We start from the raw sequence: 23355 nt of genomic DNA on the forward strand, positions 1-23355 counted from the left end.
AGACTCCAAGCTAACTTCAAATGACCTTTCCTTCCCTGTGATCAACAATTTTGCATTATGCATCTCAGCTTCCTAGATTTTTTTTTCCCCCTGTAAGGACTAACTTTGATTTCTAAACAACAAAAAGCTGCTGTTTCTATTAATCTGTGGAAGCATATTTTTCAATAATGAAATATCCATATATGACATGCCAGACAAAGGATTTGGACAGGCAAGTTAACCCAAATAAATGGTTATAGCAAATAGGATCATATCTCAGCTGGCAAAGAAACAAAAACTGAAGACTGTATTCAGTTGTTATACTAATATATGACAACACATATGCTACAAGTTTACAAACAAGTATTTATTAAAACCAAACAATAATATTTGATCTTCACAGCATTACCCAGCTAGAGTAACTCCAAGGGCAAGCATCATTTTAATCAGGTCTTAAACATTTCACATAAACCTACTTTGATTTCCTAATTTATTAAAGTTACAAGTACAGATTGAAATATAGAAGGATACTTATACCTTTTCTTTCTTACAGGCCTCTTAAACTGCTGAAGTCTGAACTCCTCAGACTTCTCACGGTAAATAGCTGGTAAGAGTTGCACTACAAAGCAGGTAACACGGTTGAACAGTTTTCAACAAATTCCCACCTGATACGTGCTGTTACTTTCTTATTATCCATTATATATTAAGCTTGATGTTGCCCTTCTCAGTCAGTCACTTCACGTCTAAGATTATTTCATTGGCTTTCATGTTGACAACGGATATAATTTTAGCTGTCAGGCTAATTATTCATGACTATGCTATTACAAAGATCTCTCAGCCAACATCCATGCAGACTCTTTCACACCACCTTCATGACATTGTCCAGCAAGATACAAGCATACCTGGCCTGCTACTAGGCTGTGCAGTCCTGCCAGAAACACTCTGGAGCAGCAGAACACTTACAAAATGCCACAGGATATGCAAAACCACTAAACTGATGTAAAAGATTTTCAACTTTCAAAATGAAGGAGAATGATACAATGTAGGTGTGGGAAGTACATGAACTATTGACCCAGCAAGTTCATTAAAGTGGGGTTTTTTTAATATAAAACCACTGTCCTAACATGAATCTCTCTGCTAAATTGTATTGTGTCTTTAAAAAAGTAATTTTTCAACTGTAGACTCCTCAGAAAACTAAGTAATGTGCAGAAGTTAATTAAGAAAAATAAACCTATGGTTAATGGGTTTTAATTTGCTATACAGAGATCATCTTCACTAGAAAAATTTTAGATGTTTGGAAAATTTTAAAAGATACAGGTAAAGAAATTCCATTATATATGCTCTTCCCCAGAGTCCTTCTTCCTCTAGCACCTGTTATTAGTATTGCAGTCTATCTGATTAAATTTGCTTTACAAAAATATTCTGCTTTCTTCAGTTGTTGAGAGCAGGGAGTATAGGGAAACATGAAATCCCCCATTTTGCATATGGCTGACCTGATGAAGCCAAGAAAGTGACACTGTTGTTAAATGACTAGCTCCTAGTTTACAGTACGTTGTTAAGTTGTACAAAAATGCTCACAGGGGAAAAACTTGATTCATTAGGGTGCAGAGATGGATGTGGTATGAGAAAGGTGCATTTGTATTGTATTTACATACAATAAGGCATGTATTAAGGATGCAGAGTTGCCCAGCTATTGTAATGTTTGAACATATTGATTAAATAGAAAATTTGTAAAAAACATATATTGTCAAGGAAGATAGAAACAGATCCCAATATAAATTTCCGGGGGGGGGGAGGGAGAAAACAGAAACACAGCAGCCATTCACTTTATTATCCTAGCTCCTTTTCTGCTGGCCCTGTTACGCAGGCTTCTTCGGAATTGATAATCCCAGTGAAAAGGATGATTGTCAAAGTATCAAAAGAAGCTTAAAAAAAGGCAAATACCCTCAAAGGGGGTACATTAAATGAGACCATTAGGGCAGCAGATGTCACAATGACAAAACAAGCCAGTTACTTTCTGATAAACACACACAAGTATAACAGAGTGTGAGAGTGAACAAAAATAATGAGGAAAAATACCCAGAAAATAAACAATTGCATGGTCTATTAATAAGCCCCCACAGAGGTATTCCTGGTTTGGAGGACTGACATTCCCCCAGAGGGGATCAGCTCTGCCTTTCCAGTTTTAGCCAATACTGCTCTGGATACTATAGCATCTAAACTGCTGTCCAGATTTGCATCTCTGCAAGGTTCCTCATACCTATAAAATCGTTGTGGAACAGATGACACTTCCAAAAGAACAGAGAAGAAGCTTTCAACCTTGGCTAGGGAAGCTATTTGTCTAAAATACTCCTCTTGTTAACGGAAATTATTTCTGGGTTTGTTTTTTTTTTATTGCTAGATTTGCTATCCAAGTATTCCAAAATAGCTGCGAAACAATGAATAACACCTCATCAGGAATCTTATGAAATAGGTAAATACACTTCTTTTACTCTCTGGAAAACAAAACAGCAAAGGAGTAAAGCATAATTTGCAAGCTTGTGTCTATGGAAATGCCATGAATTGAATAGGTCTCTGATGCTGGACTCCCACTTCTGCTTTAATCTCAAAAACTTCATATTCACCAATATGTGACCGTAATTTGCCTAACTTTGACTAACCCTGAATTTAAAAACACTAGGTAGATATAAGCCTTCACTTACCACTGAAAAATGTCCTAGAAGGTGGCTGCTTCCACAGAACTCCAGTTCTAACACACAGGTTCTCATGTGTAAGGAACTTACAGCTAGTCAGCAAACTGCAAATACAACAAGAAACAGTTGCTTAAGAACAAATGTTTAATAATGCAAATGTAAGCAGTTCAACATAGTAATAATCTTATACTCAGAAGGTGAATAACATAGAGGGAAAAGTCTCTACAAAGTATGATAAAATTCCCACTGAGCCTATTCCCTTTTGGCCTATTCCTTCCCTAAAAAAAAAAAAACAAACCCAAAGAACCCCTGACAATCCAACTGCTCCTGCAGATATTTATTTAATGTTGCATCTATTTTATCTTTTCTTTTTCTTACCAAATATTGACATACGTTCCTCTTGAGCCTAATTCTATTGTAACAGCGATACTCTTCTGAGTATTTTATGTGCTTATCTTGGCAATAGCCTTTTTCGGGTAACTAGTTACGTTGTCATTATGTACCATATCTTGGCCTGTTTGGAGTTCTAAAATGTTTGTGATTATGAATACAACCTGTGTCTTTTTCAAAAAGCAAGCTAATATAATCTAATTTAATCTCATTTTCTGCACTGCCCTGGCCTACTTGTTTAGTAATCCATTTGTTAGGGTTTGGGTGTTTTTTTGTTTTGTTTTGTTTTTTTTAAATAAGTGGTTCCAGAACAGATGAGAGTTACTACTCTTTAAATCTGCTTCCAATTTAACATAGACCAATTTTATCCAACAGCATGCAAACTCCTTTAAGGTCAGTAAATTACTTTTATTTTCCTGGGGAAAACAACAATGTTTAAAACAAAATTTCTCTACTTTCAGGGAAAGTACATAGCACAAGCATCATAACCTTCTGTAACAACACGGCTACCATATTTACTTCCATCTAATGTCATGTTTATAATGGGTAAAAGTGAATTCAGTCATGCTGATCAAAAGAAACTCTGCTTGCAAATGTAGTAGTAAATTTTGTAATGATCATTTAGCACTTGGGATTATACCATCTCCACCAGGCTGCTACACAGGTGTGTCATTTAGGAACCTCCTACCTATCTTAAGAGACACTTATCAATTGGGTTCACATATCTCCTTCCTTGCCATGCTGGTGGGGAGGAGGAGTACATAGAATAATTATGGATTCTATGAAGAAGTAATGTCATTTATTAGACCAAATGGTATAGCTGGAAAAGTAAAAAAGCTGCCAGGCACAGAAGCTCTTCTTTAGAATTTGTCTTACCACTCTGTATGCTGGTGAACTGTAACGCGAGTGGTTCTGCCACTCTGAAAACACATAAAATAGACTTACAACTAATTGTTGTCTAGGGAAAAGGTTCAACCAGGACTTTCCATATGTTTAATATATAATATTTCATTTCATGTTTCTAATAAATCTGAAAAGGATCCATCCAATTGTACAAGAACTATTTGTGTTCAAAGTCTGTAAATAAGCATGTTTAGACAAGTACTTGAAGGTGGCACGGCAACACCACATCCTGCTGTTAGACAGGATCACAGGCCCAAGCCTCACACCAACAGGCTCAGACCCTTGGGAAGAACCAGGTCTGGCAGGTATTTGTGCAGCCCACTCACTCCCAGGATGCAAATGCCACAGCTGGGATGTCTTCATTTGGTCCTCTGCTTTCATCTGCTCTTGATCAGATACACACTGAGTACAGAATTACTTCATTAGCTTACAAGCTACTGCATCATTTAGGGTGATTCAATTCCAGGAAGTGATTATTAAGAATTTAAAGAATCAATTTCAAGTGTCTGCTTAGTCACATATAGGCATTATCTCTTTTTTAGAAAAACAGTCTACAAATAGCAGATTTCCTGTCTAGAAATCACATAATGCTACTAGTAGACACTTGCTAACAATGTGTTAATGGTAGCCAAGGACAAACAGCTATAGTTTTCACTTATCCTCATAACATAGTGTCAGTAATATTTCACTCTGCCCTTCAGCTTCATGGTCTCTATTAAAACCACTGTATTAACCCAAACGTGACAGGACAGTCCCTCCCCAAAGCATAGATTCCCGTAACCAGGTGCTAAACATGCCACACTGCTGCATCATCTCCCAGGATATTATTTCCTTAGCAAGACAGAAAAAGCACCCCACACTGCTGCAGAACCTGTATGTTTTACATAGCAACATCATGTAATTTTATCATGAACAATGAGGTCAGCTGATCCGCTTAGGTCATACACCAGACCAACACTAATTTGCAGTATTACGAGGCCTACTTTACAACATACTAAAACACCTGGGATAAAAGGAGTACTTGCCCATTAGTAAGCTGGGAGCCTGCGGACTACTTCTAAGGGATTAAAAAAACTAAGAACTAATCCAGTTAGCATTAGACTTAAATTTACCAGAAAAGTTTTAGAACCCTAAAAAGCTGGGGGAAAAAAAAATAAATTAAAACTTAGCTACAGCCTAAAGCACTAGTATTCTCAAGACATATATTAGTCTTGATACATAATAATAATAAAAAAAAAAAAGAAAAGCACAGCCAGAACAAAACTAGCTATGCTGGCTTCACAGGAGCATCCAGGAGCTGTTCATGTTGCGAAGGTAGGGCAGGGCATAGCGGGACTTGTACTTCAGCAGACAGATTATCACAGAGGAAGGACACAACAATTAATTGCAGACCCTAAGCTCTTACCAAAATTGTTTTTGGTGTCCAACATGGGAAAACCAGTCTCCTCCTTACTCTGAAATCTGTCTGAAAATAGGTAAAGATGACAAGACTAAATAGTTTATTGTCAGCCTCACCTTCCCTGCTCCTGACAGCCTGACCTTGATGGGTACAAGTGTGTAGGAGAGCGCTGGCCTCTTGCCTCTGCCACCTGACTGGAGGTTTTTGGAGTGGGAACTGCTGGGATCCCATATTAACTTCAGCCCCTCGGTGACTTCAGCCATCGCAGGACGAGGGACAACAATCCGCTGCCAGGCACCAAGGCCAGATGGTAACGGCATGCTCCGTGCACGGGGTGTTTTTCCAGGTTTTGAGAGAAGGCAGAGTAAAGGGATTGTGCATTCTGTCTAAGAACATAGAATTGCGTCCTAGAAACAGTATTCTCAAAACTGTTTCGTTGCTATGAAAAGCATAAGCTTTAAGAGAACATTTCCTGTAAAGGACTGCCGGGTTCCCTGTGAGGTGCTTCCCCTCACAGCCGGCCCTCCCCAGGGATTACATAACCTCAGGGGCAGGAGCTGCCCCCATCTACCAATTTCTACTAAACAGACACTGACAACTATAGACTATGTAACTGAGTTAAAATTATACAAGGCCACCCGCTTTTCTTTCTTAAAAAACGTAAAACCTTAATCTTGCTTTCCAGGTTGGAGAACGAGGACAAGACTCCTTGCACATGCCCAGGGGACAGGGCCGAGGCACCAGAAACAATCGCATTTTCACCCCGGCTGGGAAACGTCAGCGAACGAGGCAGCCGGAGAGCAGGGGGCGGCTGCGGCCCCCGGCCCGGTGGAGGCCGGGCCGCCGCCCGGCTCCTCCTCACGCCCCCCCACGGGGTGCCGGCTGTCAGACAGCGGCTGCTTCGCCCCCAGCTCTGCCGGGGCCGGGCCGGGCCGGGCCGGACAGGCCCAGGCCCAGGCCCAGGCCCAGGCCCCTCGCCACGAAGGCAGCGCGGTGCCGTCCCGCCTGCCGTGCCCGTACCTGCTCCGCCACAGCACAGCCCCGCCGCCCCGCGCTACGGCCACCGCCATCTTCCCACGCCGCCGCGTCCTCTGCTGCGTCCCGCGCGTGAGGGCGGGAGACTGGCGGGGGGCGGGGCCAAGAGACGGGGGGCGGGGCCGGCGCGGCTGAGGGGCGAGCGGGGCCGTGGCAGGGAGGTGCTGTGAGGGAGCGGGGCGCTCCCGGGGGATGGCGTGTGGAGGGGGCCGTTACCTGAAGGGAGTACGGTGTGTAGGGACGGGACCGTTCCTCAGGGGAGATACGGAATGGGGACACGGGTACGAGGCTGTTCCCCAAAGCGGGATATGGCATGTGGTGAGGGCGGTTCTCTGGGGGGTGTGGTGTGGGGACAGGGCTGTCGCTGAGGGGACATGATGTGGGGACAGGGCCGTTTCCTGGGGCATGTAGTGTGGGGACAGGGCTGTCCCTGAGAGTTTGTGGTATGGGGACAAGGCTGCTCCACAAAGGGGATATGGTATCAGGACAAAGCTGTTCCCCAAAGGGAGGTATGGTTTGAGGAGAGGACTGCTTCTTGGGGAGTTGAGGATGAGGCAGTTGGGGTTCAGCTGCTTCCCAGCGTTGCTGTTGAGGGGCAGGTTAAGTCCTTGACCGCAGATATGGGAGCACCAGGGATGTCAGGGCAGGGATTTTACTGGGGGGACACACGACACGGGGCTGACACAATGCTGTTCCTGCAAGTGAGATGTCGGGCAGGGTAGTGCAGTAAATTCTGTTCCTACTCTGGTGTCCCTTGCCTGAATCCTAGCAGCACAGAGGTGATTTTATAGAGATTATTCGGTTTCTACCCCTTAAATGCATCCCTAGAGAGATGCATAGATGCCACATTACTGGGAAGTATATAATTACCATTTTCTGACCGTGGTAGGGGAGTAGTTTCAGAAGGTGAATCACTAGGAAAAGAATTCCAGAGTCCTGTGGCTGTGTTTCTGCATCCTCAGTGCTTTAGGACATGGTCCTCTCAGCTGACCTGGTTACTTTACATTTGTGATTAATGTTTGTTTGTTTTCCTGACTAGGCCTAAATGAAGTCTGCAACATCTTCATGTCATTCTGCTTTTTTAACATCACCACAGACAACAGCATAGTATAAGTATCTTAGACATATACAGGAAAGCCTTTTACTTTTAAATATGTAAAATTTGAGCAGAGATCCAGATGCAGCCCTCATGTAATAGTAATAATATTAGCTGACTGAGTTGTTGGGATGTACGTATATCCTGAGCTAACATAATGGTAGGATTGGCAGGAAGTAAAACCTCAGAGAAGGTGGGATTTGATCCTGTTAGGTGCTTTGCTACAAGCATTGCAAAAGCCATTAGCTTTGATGTCTAACTGCACCCTGCTGATGGGCCAGACCCACAAGTTTCCCCAGAAGTGATTCAGGAGTGATTCAGAGATTAAGGTGTAGTTAAATGAAACACACTTGTTTGTAGTGTATATTAACTGACATTGACTGAACTGGTTAATGATCTGTCCTGATCTAATCTTTCTCCCTGGAATTAAAAGTAAATATGTGGACATTTAACTATTCTTAAATGACTTTTATCATGTGTTTTGTTCTTACATTTGTTGTTTTTTTTTTAACATCTGATAATATATTTTATCAAAAGATTATATAAGCTGCGCTCACTGAGGAATAAAACATACTTCCCAAAGGGTACTGAGCTGTGCTAGGCCTGTGCAGGTGACCCAAGTCAGAGGGTGGGATAATACCACAGTTATTCTCTTAGCAAATGGGAGAACAGAGATCTTAGGGCTTGAGAAGATTTGTTCAGGAAGCAGTGAGAAGTGTAACTCCTTCTGTGATCGGATTAGTGGGAGACATAACACTTCAACAAATGTTGCAGATCTAGTGAGGGAACTTACGAAACACAGAGATAAGCAATGGAATCCATGTACGTGAATGCAAAAGAAGCAAGTGGGGAATAAGGACTGTGAATTACTAGGGAAGAGTGCACAAGGCAACAAAAGAAATCTGAGAAAAGTATTCGCAAAAATACATGAAGCAGAGAAAGTACTAAGAAAATCCATAAGATGAAGAAGGAAAACAAAACTAGGAAAAAGACTTGATTTCTCCAAGGACTTTTGGAATAGTCAATTATTTCCTGAACAGGAAAGATGAAACCATATTAGCAATACTTTATGCATCATCAGATCAGTCCAGTATGCACACTTCTGCTTATATATATATGTATTTTTTTTTCCCTGCTATAGAATTAATGATGTTAATCATGGCTGCTGTAGAGTAATTAAGAGGTAATACTCCAGGCTAAGTGTTAGATAACAGGGAAATAAGCCAGCTTTACTTTTTGTTCAAAATTACTTAATAGGTAAACCATTATCAGGTGAAAAAATAAGGTAAGAAGGACCCTTCAATATTCTGTAGAGAGGTATGTTCAGTAGTTTGGACAATTCACTTAGCTTTAGATACCTTTTTTGTAAGACAGATGTAAGTCTTGCCTATCTCCTGAAGGCATAGTGGTGCCTTTTGAAACAGGAGAAGCACAATTTATTTCAAAACCAGAGGCTTACATTTCTTCCTATGCCTTTCATAACACAGCAGAAAATGCACGAATATTTTCCATCTGTGGATAGGAATAGGACACTGTCCCTTTCTCCTTTGCATACAAGGACATATCGCTCTCTGACAGTTTGGATTTTTCCTTAGATCTTGGTTTATCCTTGTTGATGCCTAAAACCCCTTTGTTATCTTCCAGGAGCTTTGGTCATCACTGTGGAATTCCTGGTATGAGAAGGCAGAGCTACAGGGTAGAGAGAGGATCCTTGCTGAACTGCTGTAATCATGAAGACAGTGATTTTAATTGTCCTAATCGTCTTCCCTTTGCTGTCTTCAGGTAAGGCTGATGCAGAGAGGGAAGGAGAAAGGTGACCTCTGGATGGGTTACCAGGATACAAACTGCTTTGGTTTGTTTTCTTTTGTGCAAAGAAGTTGCAGCTAGAACTGTGCCTGTGATTTCCATTTGCCTGTATTTTTCCTGTTTGATCATTGGCAGATGGTGACCCTGTTAGTTTTGAAGCAGCTTGATACACTAGTTTCTTAGCAATTCAATGAAGGTCTGTTTCCTTTGAATAGTTGAGATCTGTGTACTCATTAATGCTGTCAAAATGAATCAGTGTATCTCAAGCTGCTCCCCTCTAAAACCACAACGGGTTCTTTTTGGAATTGTGCTGAATTAATGTCAAAACAAGTGGAGTACTAATGTCTGATGCTATGCTCAAAGAAAGAAAAACTTCAGTGTTTTAATTGCAAACATTATTTATTCCAGGCAATGTTTTTTTTTAATATTAATAGATCACCAAAGAGCCAAATGCTTAAACATCTGGAAATGACAATGTTAGAGATGTTGTCATGTTTTCTATGCATTCAGTCCTGGTTTTCATTACATGGTATAAAAATCTCTCAAGTTACATAACTGCATGCTGTTATTATAGATAAGAATCTATTTTTTTCTCCTTAAATGCATAGTATCTTCTTGAGATGTATATGATGATATATTTCAGAGTAGAAGGCATTTAATAGGAAGAATACAAAATAAGTCATAGTACATCCAAGATGGAATAATTGGAGCCTAAAGCAAAAGAGGAAATTTTGTTGCCATGTCTGGACTACTTAGGATGTAGTTTCATAGTCAGTTTAAACCAACCAAACCCCCGACTTCCCCTGGAAAAGGAGGTTTCACCTTCTCCTCCACTTCTAATTGCATCTTCCTTCTTTCTGCTGGCACTGTTTGGTTTTGGTTTTTATTGGTTACTTAGTTTTCAGCTGGAAAAAGATCTGACAACTGAATAGTTCAGTTCTGCTACAAATTTATAGAGTGTTCCTGTGCAGGTTATTTAATGTCTTTGTTTGTCATCCAGAAATGAAGATAATTCTTACTAATTTCCTGCTTGGAAGAGGTAGGATTGTAAGGATTTTGTTGTTAATGCTTATTCAATACTCTGTTCAACATAGTACATGTTTCTTCATTGTCAATAACCAAATTGTCCCTAGTTTCTGTCTTTCATGGTGGGTGTTGTCATGCAAGATAAACCTGTCTATCTTGAGGGAAGTGCAGCAAGTTACTTGTCATTGCTGAGGCAACACTTAGATAGTACATTGTTTAAAAACAGAAGAATGTCCAAGTCACAGAATTGCGATTTTAAGTTCAAATAGTCCCAGATACCCACTTCCTGGATTGAGGGATTTGTTTTACTCTATTATAAAGTAGCATTTAATTGTGAACTTCTTCCAGCTTAAGTTTTTTGTACTTCTCTTCTGACCTAAGGTTTTCTGACCCTGGAGCTCTGGTGTGGGTCTTATTTAAAATCAGGTAGTCCTTGTCTGGAAAGAAAATGGGGAGGAAATACTGTTCTAATAAAGCATGGTGCTCAGTGGGAAATGCTGTTCTACCAAAGCATGTAGCTCAGTGCTGTGAGACAGCTGGGACTTGGAACACCAGTTATTGTCTCTCTAAAAACCAACAATCTCCTCTCTAAAGACTAAATTCAACAAAGCTAAAGCAACTTGATCCCCTACCAACATTCTCCCTCCATACTTCTTGTTCTTTTGCAGGCTTAGTTCTGACTCTCTAGAACTTTGTAACAGAAATATGAAGATTGGTATGGATAAATTATGCATGGGAATATGTGTGTATGGAAGCACCAGAGGAAACAGCAGAGCAAGGGTTAAAAGAATCATCTGTATTGATAAGCAAGGACACAACTGACAGCAATAAAACTGATAAACCCTGGGGAATGCCTTGTTTACATCAAGAGTAGAAGGTCTGTGCTCTGATAAGGTCACATCACAGTTGGCTTGTTAGGAGAAAAACTGCAGTCTGATAACAGGAAGGTGGTAACAAGGTTACTCTACATTGTAAGTGCCATTCCTCTTTTTGCTATCCCAACAGGAAAACAGACCATAGCCGTAAAGATGTCCTTGCCTCTGTTTCCTCATTTTGAGTAGCAACCTTGCCTAAGATTTGGGAGGATGAAGCAAGGAATATTCTGAGGCAAAAGATCATGCCATAATAGTTGTTGATTCTTGAAAAATCTAATTAAAAACTAGTTTGTTGCTGCCAGTTGAGGAAGCAAAGAGATATAGTAAAGACTCAACAACAAACATTAACTGTCCTCCATGTTGGGCAAAAGTGGTCTTGGTCAGACTGCTTGGGCACATGTCTTGGGTTCCTGTAAATGTGTGGATGTGTGAGTGTGAGTGAGCAGAATCAACTTACTTCTGAAGTTAAAGAAAATAAAATAACCTCCCTCTTCCCTAAGTCTTAAACGGAGTTTTTTTTCACTAAATCCTACAAATCTTGACTTATTTTTTGATCCTACAGGGAAGAAATTCCGATGGTGCACCCTTTCTGACCTAGAACAGAGAAAGTGTGCTGAACTGTCTAAAGCACTTACGGCTGTGCTGCCCCTTGCTACTGTCAATTCGTTTGCTAGGATTTCTTGCATCAGAGCCCACAATACATATGACTGCATTGATAAAATCAGGGTGAGTTTACAGAGATTTTTAAAACTGATTTTGAGTCCAAATCCTCTTTTGAAGAAGTAACTGATAAACAGAATCCATGGGAGAATAAAATGATACTGAAATGATGGTATTGCATATATGACCAAGTACATGGTAGCTTGAGAGGCAAGAATGAAAACCCATGAGCATTCTACTAGATGTACTATTTTACCCCAGCTAATGTCCTTGCAATCTCCAGGAAATAAGTAAAAAGCTGCTTGGAAATAAATGGACAAAACCAAACTACCACATTAAAACTTGCTCAGAGCATTCCCCTTGCTTGTGGGTTTTGGTCCTACTCTGACTATAATGAATATTTTCTCTTCCCTTTCTTCCCTGCTATTTTTAGCTCCTAATCAGTCTTCTGAAGTAAAGAGCAAAGTGTTTTTTCATATAAAATCTTTAATTTGAATAAAATTAGACATCAGACCTTTTCGTAAGTGTAAGCTCTTGTAATTAACCAGTTCTGAAAGGAATTTCTCATAATGCTATATGCTTTGAAAAAAACTCACTAATGAAAAAAGAAGATAAGCATTTGCTGTAGAATAATTTCATTGACATACCTAAAACTTGATTGGGATAGAGAATTTCAGTTTCCATTTTTATTCAGTCCCAGTTGCCTTCAATGGAGTCCAAATCTGACCTGGAAAACAAAACAAAGAAAATCTTTCTTGTTGGTTCAGAGAATAATTTATTCCGTGTTTTCATTCAGTCCTGCAACCCTTGTTAATAGACTTCAGTTCCACTTTCTGGGTTATGGAAAGATTATAGCCAGGAGAACTCTGAGAAGGATTTGGGGTCTTGGGGGAACAGTAGAAGGAAATAGGGGTTGCCTTTTTCTTCAGTTGGCATCAGAATTGTGTTTTTGGAATGGAAGACCCAAAGAAGAGGTGAGAAGGGATGTTACTGGAAAAGAGCTGGTATTTTTTGAAGGTAACTCAGCCTTCATTGCTAACATTTCACCATGCTTAGTAGCAGGGATTCAATTAAAAACAAAGGAAATGTTTGTAAAAATCACTGGTTACTACTTCTCAGGCAGAAACTCTGCTCTTGCAGCTGCTTTGTTTGTTTCCCTGTAAACACACTTGTTTTGAGGGTTTTGCTCTTGTTTTTAAGGCAAATAAAGCAGATGCTGCCTCCTTGGATGCTGGAGATGTTTACTCTGCTGTAAAGCTATATGGTTTGACAGTGGTGGCAAAGGAGATCTATGATCAAGGTAGGTTCATAAAGCAAAAGAATAAGCTGTACTTCTGATTTGGCTAATAAATTGCTGTGCAGTGGAAGGCAAAGCTCAAGAATTCTTGAAAAAAAGTCTGTACATTTTCATTAACTTTATAGGAGTATGGAGGTGACTAACGACAGTTTCTAAATTACTTAGTGATGATGAATAAAATACCAGTGGTGCTTTGTATCTAGTAGCCTTTCTGCCTGTGGTACTGTCACTATGACAAATTGGCTGTATCTACACCTGCCCGCAGCACTAGTGTACTGGAGTTCTACATCTTGTAGAGAATAAGAAGGGTTTTATTCCGTCTGTGTCCATTCTTATACCATGCTCTTTACTAGTGTAACTGAACATTACGAGTGGTTCTTCAAGAGATTAGCTTCTCTCATGAGTGAATTCTCTCCTTCCCACCCTAAAGAGACAAGAATATAAGGTGGGGAATCTTGTTATGGTAAGATTTCTCTTCATTCCTGGCAGACCTGAACAGTCTGTGCAATGAATTATTTATAAGGCAAGAATAAATAAGTCTGAACCAAAGTCAAGCATACAGCAGAAAATACTTGTGGGACGTGAATCTGAGAAGGAAGCCAAATTAGCAGATGGATGTAGGAAGACACTAATAAGGGGACGGTATGAGAACAGAAGTGAATTTTGTTTTGCCTTAAGAACCATGAAATCATAGTGGAATTGATGGTGGTAGGTATGTTCTGAGGATAAGACATAGGAGTTCTTTCCATTACAATACCTAAACAGTGTGATACAAATGTTCAAAATTCTTGAGAAGCAATTGCATTGGATGATGGAGCTGGACGATCTTGTAAGCCTTTTCCACCAGATTTTTACGTTCTCACTTTGCACATCACTTCCATCACTGTCGTGGTTTAACCCCAGCCAGCAACTAAGCACCACACAGCCACTTGCTCACTCCCCCCGTGGTGGGATGGGGAGAGAGAATTGGAAGAGTAAAGTAAGAAAACTCGTGGGTTGAGATAAAGACAGTTTAATAAAGTAAAGCAAAAGCTGCGCACGCAAGCAAAGCAAAGCAACGAATTCATTCACTCCTTCCCATGGGCAGGCAGGTGTTCAGACATCTCCAGGAAAGCAGGGCTCCATCACGCGTAATGGTTACTTGGGAAGACAAACACCATCAGTCAGAAAGTCCCCCCCTTCCTTCTTCTTCCCCCAGCTTTATATACTGAGCATGATGTCATATGGTATGGAATAGCCCTTTGGTCAGTTTGGATCAACTATCCTGGCTGAGTCCCCTCCCAGCTTCTTCTGTACCTGGCAGAGCATGGGAAGCTGAAAAGTCCTTGACTAGTGCAGCAACAACTAAAACACCTCTGTATTATCAACATTGTTTTCAGCACAAATCCAAAACATAGCCCCATACCAGCCACTATAGAGAAAATTAACTCTATCCCAGCTGAAACCAAGACAATCACTCAGTTTGACAAGGTGCTGTGTAGCCAGTATATGGTAAAGTTCCTGGCGTGAGTACCTATGTTTCATATGCCTAAGATTTTTTTCCTTAGCCATGTTCACAGAAGTAGCTGAACTCCTGTACACAGATGGAAGCTGCAGAGTTGGGATTTAGTTATTTCTGTTACATTTTTTGTCCTATCGCAGGAAATTGTGTGTTTGCTGTGGCCATTGCCAAACGAGGAACTCTGGATATCCAGAGGCTACGAGGTGTGCGCAGCTGCCACAATGGAGCCAGGTGGACATCAGGCTGGAATATTCCACTTGGCTTTCTCCTTGCAAGAAATGATCTTTCCTGGGATGAGGTGCAACCTCTGAGCCAAGGTGGGTGATAGGAGCCATAGGGCTATGTCTCTGCCCTCAGCAAAAGTGAGTGAAATGCAAGCAGACGTAGAATGAACTGAGCTACGTGGAAACTGAAGGGCTTCATGGATTAGATATCCTCTTGGAGTGTTTTTGATACTGGCTCTTAGCTCTCTTCAGAACTTTTCTAGTGATCTCAAAGCAGCAGAATTGTTACCAAAACAGGAAATCTTTGTGTTCTGTATGCAACAGGGAACAAATCTTTGCAATATCTAGCCAGCACAAGGATGGTTTCGACCAAGCAAAATTTGATCCCTCTGTTTTCAGCAAATGTTTCAAATTTGAAGTTTAGACAATGAAGCCGCATTTGCTGATTTATTTATTTATTTATTAAAGTACCATAGTCCTAGTTATGCCCATGATATGTTTGGCCCCTTTTCTTTCTTCCATTTTCCCATTTGACTTTTTTTCTTTATTTTTGGTTTTTTTTCCCCCTACATCTGCAGTAATCAGTGAGTATTTCAATGCAAGTTGCATCCCTGGGTTTGGTGTTGGTGTTGCTGCTCCTCGACTGTGTGCTCTCTGCCAAGGACAAAAATCCTATGTCAGAGACAAGAACCACTTCTGTGAGACAAGCAGTAATGAACCCTTCTATGACTCTGAGGGAGCCTTCAGGTGAGCTCTGTGACGCTTGCACTGAATTTACCTTTGGGGAGAAAGAACTTGTGAGGGAGGGAAAGCCAGGTGACATGTTAATATGATGGCATTTGTCTTCCTGCAGGTGCTTGAAGAATGGAGTGGCAGATGTTGCCTTTTTAGATCATCTAACAATTATGAGTGCCACAGGTAATCCTAAAAACTCAGATTCCTTTTAACCTCTGGTGGTGCTCTTTCCTGCATGGGAGTTTGGGGGATATGCCTATATTTTTGTTGTTTCCAGGGAAAATTCAATCCCTGCAAGCAGTGCAGTGGTATTTCTGGGCTCTCCACGCAAGTCAGAAGGAAACAGAAACAGAAAGAGTAAGTGAGCAATAATTGCTCACAGGACATTCTTAGAATGGGAGCAGACAGATGTTTTTATACAGGTGATTTATTTAGCCTAAAGTCTCTGATGCAGCTGTCAGCATTTTCATTGCCTGAGTTAATAAGATTCCTTTTAAAATTCAGTGTATTGAGCTGCTAAAATGTGCAGTTCCCGTATACCTGTTTTGTATTTTTAAAGTCAGTCAAGCTCTGTATTGACGTTTTTGAAGGTGGTTAGCAGTAGTATTTGCAGGTAAGTATTTTTAAACAAACATATTTACAGGGGTACAGTTCAAAGAGTATTTTGGAGTACCTCTGGCTGAGGTCCCTCTCTTTGTTAAGAGAAGAGCATATCAAAGACAACTTTCCCAAGTGTGCTTGGTACACTGTGCTGCTTGCATAATCTTTGAGCAACCTCCTCCAAAAAACATTTTACCTTCCATCTCTGTGCCTGCTGCCAAGTCATGTTTCACTTCATAGATTCATGAGTGCCCTGTTGTTTCAGAGTCAGAACAACAGGAATATGAACTCCTATGTCCTGATGGGACTACAGCTGAGCTGACTGAATACAGCATCTGTAACTTGGGCAAGGGGCCTGGCCGTGGCATCATCACCCGCCACAACTTCCAGAAGATCACCAACAAATTTCTTACCATGGTCCAGGTAAGTGGATATTATAAGCTGTATATCTCCAGACACAGGCTTTTCTTCCATCTTTGTGTGGAGATTACCACGCAGTTTGCCTTCTTTCTTGAGAAATTTATAGTTAGTGTGAAAAAGGACTAAAAATTGGTTGTTTTGGGGAAGGATCCTGCACTGGCTTCTGGAAGAAGGTTTTACTTCTCTCTAAAGTGTTCTTCTGTAGAAGGGTGGGAATAAATAAGTAACGAAGGAGAAGATGCCATAAGACCCAAACTGGAAAATGACTTAATGGTGCTCATCCTGCCCTGGAACGTCCATGAATTCTCATGTAGCTGAGGGAGATGCCTAGGTTCAGGCAGACTTCACCTTTGTTCCTCTCTTTTTCTCAACTTATAAATAGTACCTGTTGCCTTGACATCCAGGAATCTATTTGAAGCTGAACCTGAAATGCATATTTAAATGCAAATTTAAAGAATTTATGAAGTTATCCGGCCCTTAAAATAGTCCAGCAGACAGTGAATAATTCAACCCAGTGGGCTGGGCTGTGCTGTCTTGCGGACTCTGGCAGATAGCATTTGTACAAAATCTCTTCTTTATTGAGAGATCTTCATATGCCTTTGTCAGTGCACTTATTAACATATATCTTAGCTGTGTTCCCCACACATAGCAATGGCTATGCAGCAGTGTTCCTAGTACACTTCTCAGTGCTTGCTTCTCTTCCAGTACCATCAGGCTGAACAGAGCTACTTTGCACATGGTACTTCCCTATCATAAAGCATAAGATGTCTTGCGCCCTTTTACTGCACTGATCTTTAACACAAATGGTTCTCACTCAGCTATACTCCCTCAGTTGCCTTTCCAGGGTAGGAGACATTGAGCACAGCCCGATAAATTGGAGTAACTAAGATGGGAAAAAATTATTCAAAAAAGTGAATCATATAACGCTTTTAGGACTGGAACCATCCACTCACTGCAGTACCTGTGGGCTTTGTCCCAGTGTGATGGAACCCTGAGTGCTATGTTACAAACCATTGATATGAAGGGAGGGGAGGATGAGGCTGCCTGTTACTGGAAGGATGAGCAGATTTGTTGCAATTAAAAGTGTTGTTCTTGCCCTAGCGCCTCTTTGGGCGAAAAGGAAAGGAAAGAGCCAGGTTTGAACTCTTCACTTCAGCACCCTTCGGGGGAAAGAACCTGCTGTTCCGGGATGCCACTCAGCACCTGCAGCTTCTTGAGGAGCAGCTAGAGATTGCCTATGTCCTTGGTCTGGATTATGTAGCTCTCCTTAAGGGACTTGGCCATGAAGGTGAGAAGCCTTCCAGAGGACTCTAGCTAACGAACAGGAAGAAAAAGTTCTCTTTCCATGTTATTCCTCTCTGCCAGGCACAAGTGCATAGACCTAAACATCCTCTTAGCAAATAACAGGTTGGTGCATAGGTGACATGATCTCACTGTGCTCCTTCCTTCTAATGCAGGGAGCTCTTTGGACAACAGTGTTGTGCGCTGGTGCTGCATCAGTGACGCTGAGCTTCGCAAATGTGAGGAGTGGGCACTGAACATCAAACCCTACCCATTAGTCTGTGTCCAAGCAACTTCCATGACCAAATGCATTGAAATGATCAAGGTAGGAGACTCCCTCTGGTCAGATTATATAAGACCGCACAGGGTGTATATGTCCTTATCTGAGCTGAACAAGAGGAAAACCAGCTTGTACACTAGAGGACCCAGTGGGAATGAGAGGGAATTTATGCAGAGGAATTTCCAACCAGTGGGGAAGTACAGCTGCTTGGTTACACAATTCATGCAAATCCTGTTTTGTTATTTTCTATAATGCTGTTGGCAGAGTAGTGAGGCTGATGCAGTCACCCTGGATGCAACACATGTCTACATTGCAGGGAGGTGTGGATTGGTTCCTGTAGCTGCAGAATGTTATGGTAAGTTCTCACATGACCTTAACATAAGGGAGGGAATCAAAAAAGTACCATTAAAAATATAGTTAAATTTCCAGTTTGTGATGTTTTGTGATGGAAGCAGGAATCAATATATATGTCCAAATACTCTTCCCAGCTCTTCCACTAACTGGCTCTAGCTTTTGGTCTGGCTGTTTATTATATCTCTTTTGTAAAAGTGACAGAGATGCTGACATAGCTCAAGAGGATTGCAAGGTTTTTGACGGGGTGCTGCCATGTAATAGGAATGACAGCAGTCACAAGATCCTTAATGGTTGTCTCTCCTCTCCAGGGGGAGATTGTGCCCCGGTTGCTAAGAGCACGGAGGAAACAGGGAAACTAATTCATCTGAAGCGCAAAGGTAACAGGACAACTTGGAGAAGGCAAAAGGTTTAGATTTTCCTGAGGGTGCGTCTAGGATTTATGTAGGAATGTATTTGCATGTTGGTTTGGGAAAGAAATTGCTGTGCATGTTCAGTAGGAGCTTTACAGATAATGCCGGGCTGCTAGGACAAGAGCTTTGTGCCTAAGCAAAGAATGCAGATCCTCTACTGTAACTGAAGATATCGTGACAGGATGAGGGAGGGAAGAGAGGGGCTGTACCTGTCTGGAATACTTAATTGCCTTGGTATAACTGGTTATTGTCATTGTTTTACAGCACTGCCACCAGTTTATGCTGTTGCCCTAGCTAAGAAGAATGCCAAACAGATTAACATCCATAACCTTAGGGGAAGGCGATCCTGCCACAGTCACCTGTATAGTCCTGGAGGATGGTTACTGCTTTCCAGATACACAGTGGGAGCTGTGGAGAATGATACTGAGAACTGTGACATTGGCTCTGGTAAGGGCTGCTCTGGGTTATCTGTTTACTAGACCATGGAAATCTTGAAGCCCCAGATTTGGGAGTAAAACGGAGATGGGGCCATGAGGATTTGACCAGCAAGTGATGACTGCAGTCTCAGCTCTTCCTTGAAGCAGCTCTTCCTCCTATCTGACTATGTTGGATTCTTCACACTGTTTAGCCCTCTTCTTGGTAGCTATTAGGGTGGAATTCCATTCCTGTCTTTTCCCATGCGTGAAGAAGACGCTTTGGAATACCTTGCCCTAATCTCACCTCAGTTTTCTCTACTCAGTTTATCAGAATTACTTTTGGAAGGGCTGCATGCCAGGAGCAGATGGAAACCTGTGCAAGGTGTGCATTGGAGACAGTGAGGTGGAAGGGGCTCGAGTGTCTAGCAGATGTGCTGCAAGTCACAACGAACGTTACTATGGCAATATGGGAGCACTCAGGTAAGCCTTTTGTCAGAGTCAGAAATGCAGAGCAATAGCCAGAATTGGCTTATTATTTTGCTGATGATTTTCTTTAGAGTTTTTTTGTTAAGCAGCTGGCTGTATGCTAGCACGTATTTTGTTTTGGTTGCAGTTGCTAAGGGATGTTCAGCTGACTGGTGATTTAAAACAGTCATGAAACCATTTCCAGAGCAAGACAATGCTTCCAAACATGTAAAGCTTAGAGCATTGGTACTGATTCATTAAAGAGAAGGGATGAAAGATAGTTAGAAGGTCAGTGAGCAGAGGTGATGTGGTAAGAAGCAGTGTAAGGTATAAGAGGTAATTAAATAGACTGGAGATATTAAAAAAACATAGTTGAAGCAGAGGCAGAGAAGACTATTAAAGGTGAAAGCACTCTTATAGAATATATATAAGGCATTTGGTTGAATTACGTTCTCTTTCCTGGCTAGGCACAGGTGAGGCTGCATGGACATTGTGCCACAACTTTGACTTAGGAGCTGCTTTAAGGGACAAAAGGGATTGTCTTATCAAATACATGAACACTGTCTGCCAAGGTCTATACTGACATCACTAACTTGTTCCATATAACCACCAAGTAAATACAGATGAGGGGGATACTTCCAGCTACTCCTGTTTTAGCTTCAGATGACTGTCCAAATGTCAGTTGTTGTGTAGTGGCTGTTTCTGATAACTTATCCGTTTTTTTTCCTGCACTAGGTGCCTAGTTGGCAATCCCAGTGGAAGAAGCTTTGGAGATGTAGCTTTCCTGGAACACTCTAACCTGCTCAAGAACATAGAGAGTGAGATGCAGATATTCTCTTTTTCTTTGAGAATGTTCATTACCATCAGTTACTTCCCACACAGTGACTATCACTCGTGAGGATCAGCTTTTACAGGTTTAATCTAGGTCCATGAAGTTGTGTTTGTGACTGGAAAATTGCAAGAACCTTCCTGCATGTAGGTGTTCCAGTAAAGCTCAAAGTTCAGATACTGTTCAGTTTTAGAGAGGAAAGAGGAAGAACCACTGAGTGCAAAGATCAAGGTGTGTGTTGGGGGGGATCCTTGGAGCATCCTTGGGGCATCCTTGGAGACTGCACTAATTTTTGGAAAGCTCAAAGCTTTAAAAAGCAAGTGACCTTTCCCACCAGACTTTCTCCCATAGGCAGGCATAGTGCATGTACCTGTTGTTTTTAATCAGAGTTTCAAGAATGAAAATGGCAAGTGAGGGCAATGCTGTGGGCTGTTTGTGCTGGGAGATGTTCTATGGCTTCATCATGACATGGCAACTTCCTCATGTTGTTTCACAGGCACTTATGGAATAAGCAGTCCAAATAGCTTAATAGGTAAAAATACTGCAAATTATTTTGCCTTTCACAGTTTCTAAAACAACATTGTTACTATACTGTGAAATGTTTAAATTCCTCTGGGAAATACTGATCTTTGCAACAGTCTAGCAATTGGATTTTGTTGATGAAAATGGTTTTGGTTACAGTAGCTTAAATCCTCTCAATTTCTTAAATTATGCCTACTGCTCTAACGGCCAAAATATGCTGCCTTTTCATAGAGGTGAAGAGAAAGGGAACCCCCATTTTTTTCAGCCTGGTAAAGCAGACTGAAATTCTAACTTAGGCAATTTCAGTAACAGAAGAGACTTTTCTAAGAGGGGAATCTCTAAAATCAAGTGGAGGTAAAAGGGCCTGGAAACCCACAGGAATTCATGCAGCCATGAGCAGTTTGTTTGGGGAAGCAAAGGATATGCAGGCTGAATTGCTTTGTTTTCAGAAAGTGATCTGATTACAAATGAAGAGGAGGCATGATAAGCTGTTCGTATGCCTTGATGTTACTCTAGTTTTTAGTTAATAGGTGCAGCTTCAGTTCTCTGACCTGTTTCCTCAGTGAAAACACTACCCTGTTCCTAATAAATGATGACGTAGCATGCTGCGTTTGTTTGGAACATATTGACTAAACTTCTTCCTCTCTATTGTTAACATTTTGCATGAGATTCACCTTGTCTTCTGCTGTCATTTTTTAAAAGGCATTTGCTTTCACTTCATCTTCTTTTCAGATCTGGACAGCTCTGGGTGGGCAAAAGGTTATACCCCTGTTGACTTTGAACTCTTGTGTCCGGATGGAACGCGTGCTGCAGTCACAGAATGGGCAGGCTGTAACCTTGGCCCCATTCCCCCCAGCACAGTCATGACTCGACCAGTCACTGTCACTAAAATCTATGACTTTCTAATGAAATCCCAGGTAAGGCAGATAACAGGGAAAAAGTTAGCATGTTATCACTTGTTATGTACGACCACTGAAAACTCTTTCAAGATCAAAAGCTTTATATACTAAATACATAAAATGCCTTCAGGTCCACTATGAAAGAATGAAGAATGTGCATAGGAGATTGAGAAAATAATTACTTGGATTCTCTAAAGGGGCATTTTGGCACCAGTTGCCATTCTGCAGTGGTCATACTTTTGCTGAGAAATAAGCCACTGCAAAACTGCATCTTTTTGTATGAATAAGGACAGTGTGCTAGGTGAAAGTGGAACCTTTTTTCTGCTAGATCTTGCTATAAAACTGAGGGTCACCAGCTTAACCTTGCTCTTTATGATCCAAGCTGTGGAACTTATTTCTTTTCTGTTTAGGAATCTCTGGGAAGCAAACTGGATTCTGAATTCCATCTCTTTCAGTCGTGGAAGTACGGTGAAAGTGATCTGCTTTTCAAAGATACTACTCAGTACCTCTTTCATGCAAGTCACATGAGCCATCAGGAAATTCTTGGAGGGTCTTTCTTTCAACTGGCAGAATCAGTGTTTAATTGTACACCTGCAGGTAAAGTCACATTCTGAATTTTGAGTTAGAGAACAAATGCAAAGCAGGAAGCCTTCTGTGCATAGCTATTGCCCTTTTGTTTAGACTGAATGGAGAAGTATGTTCTACATAATCCTGTTAGTAACAATTTTCCAACGAGTACTGTGTTTGGAGCTCCTTTAGACCCTCTTACAACTCCTATCCCAAAGCACTGAAACTGGAGCTCTGCAGGAACAGAATAACTGATACATTTTAGAGCAAATATGAGGTTATTGAAATAGAACTGTTTTACTCCCACTCTGAAATTTTCCCCTTCAATTCCAAAGATCAGTTCTGGGAAAAGGGAATATAATGTTCATTTGGATATGCCAAACTTAGGAAAAAGATAAGAAATTTAATCTTTTATTATTTTATTTATTTTATTCTTGAATTAACCTCAAAATAAGTTAAATAATTTCCTTTTTAAAAAGAGTGCACTAGAGAACTCAAGATCAAAACTTTTATAAACTTAAGGGTATTGTCTTTTTCATTATTTTCCACTGAAAGCTGTATGAAGTATGCATTTAGCTATCACTAAAACTGAAACTGTCTATGAGCCAGGGTCAAGCTGTTTTGGGATCTGAAAATCTGTATTGAAGTAAATTAAGATTACACAGTAAGTTAGACTTCTGTGAGTCTAAGTTG

At 41.0% G+C, this 23355-nt stretch overlaps 2 protein-coding genes across 4 annotated transcripts in view; one reads left to right on the forward strand and one right to left on the reverse strand.

Annotated features, from left to right (window-relative positions):
• The window catches only part of PISD (phosphatidylserine decarboxylase), a 30295-nt gene extending 23833 nt beyond the window's left edge, over positions 1-6462 (reverse strand). Inside the window, exons 1-2 of the mRNA XM_072880045.1 lie at positions 6385-6462; positions 2682-2776 (exon numbers count right to left, since the gene is read on the reverse strand). Coding sequence (XP_072736146.1) covers positions 2682-2776; positions 6385-6434 — 145 coding nt within the window. The 5' untranslated portion in view covers positions 6435-6462. The remainder of the gene's footprint in view (positions 1-2681; positions 2777-6384) is intronic.
• LOC140659862 (serotransferrin-2-like) overlaps positions 6403-23355 on the forward strand; it is a 36347-nt gene continuing 19394 nt past the window's right edge. For 2 of the 3 annotated variants that reach the window (XR_012045251.1, XM_072880032.1), the window contains exons 1-17: positions 6606-6680; positions 9140-9277; positions 11765-11928; positions 13063-13162; positions 14801-14977; positions 15463-15631; positions 15738-15802; positions 16485-16642; positions 17741-17927; positions 18097-18245; positions 18465-18555; positions 18863-18931; positions 19229-19411; positions 19704-19860; positions 20581-20663; positions 21929-22113; positions 22506-22692. Coding sequence is in view for 2 of the 3 variants with exons in the window: in XM_072880032.1 (XP_072736133.1) it covers positions 9226-9277; positions 11765-11928; positions 13063-13162; positions 14801-14977; positions 15463-15631; positions 15738-15802; positions 16485-16642; positions 17741-17927; positions 18097-18245; positions 18465-18555; positions 18863-18931; positions 19229-19411; positions 19704-19860; positions 20581-20663; positions 21929-22113; positions 22506-22692 (2176 nt within the window). In the remaining variant the exon portion in view is untranslated. Of the gene's footprint in view, positions 6472-6605; positions 6681-9139; positions 9278-11764; positions 11929-13062; positions 13163-14800; positions 14978-15462; positions 15632-15737; positions 15803-16484; positions 16643-17740; positions 17928-18096; positions 18246-18464; positions 18556-18862; positions 18932-19228; positions 19412-19703; positions 19861-20580; positions 20664-21928; positions 22114-22505; positions 22693-23355 lie in introns of those variants that run through there. The other variant, XM_072880034.1, reaches the window with a different exon arrangement.

Source organism: Ciconia boyciana, chromosome 15 (assembly GCF_034638445.1).
Source record: "Ciconia boyciana chromosome 15, ASM3463844v1, whole genome shotgun sequence".
NCBI lineage: Eukaryota > Metazoa > Chordata > Aves > Ciconiiformes > Ciconiidae > Ciconia > Ciconia boyciana.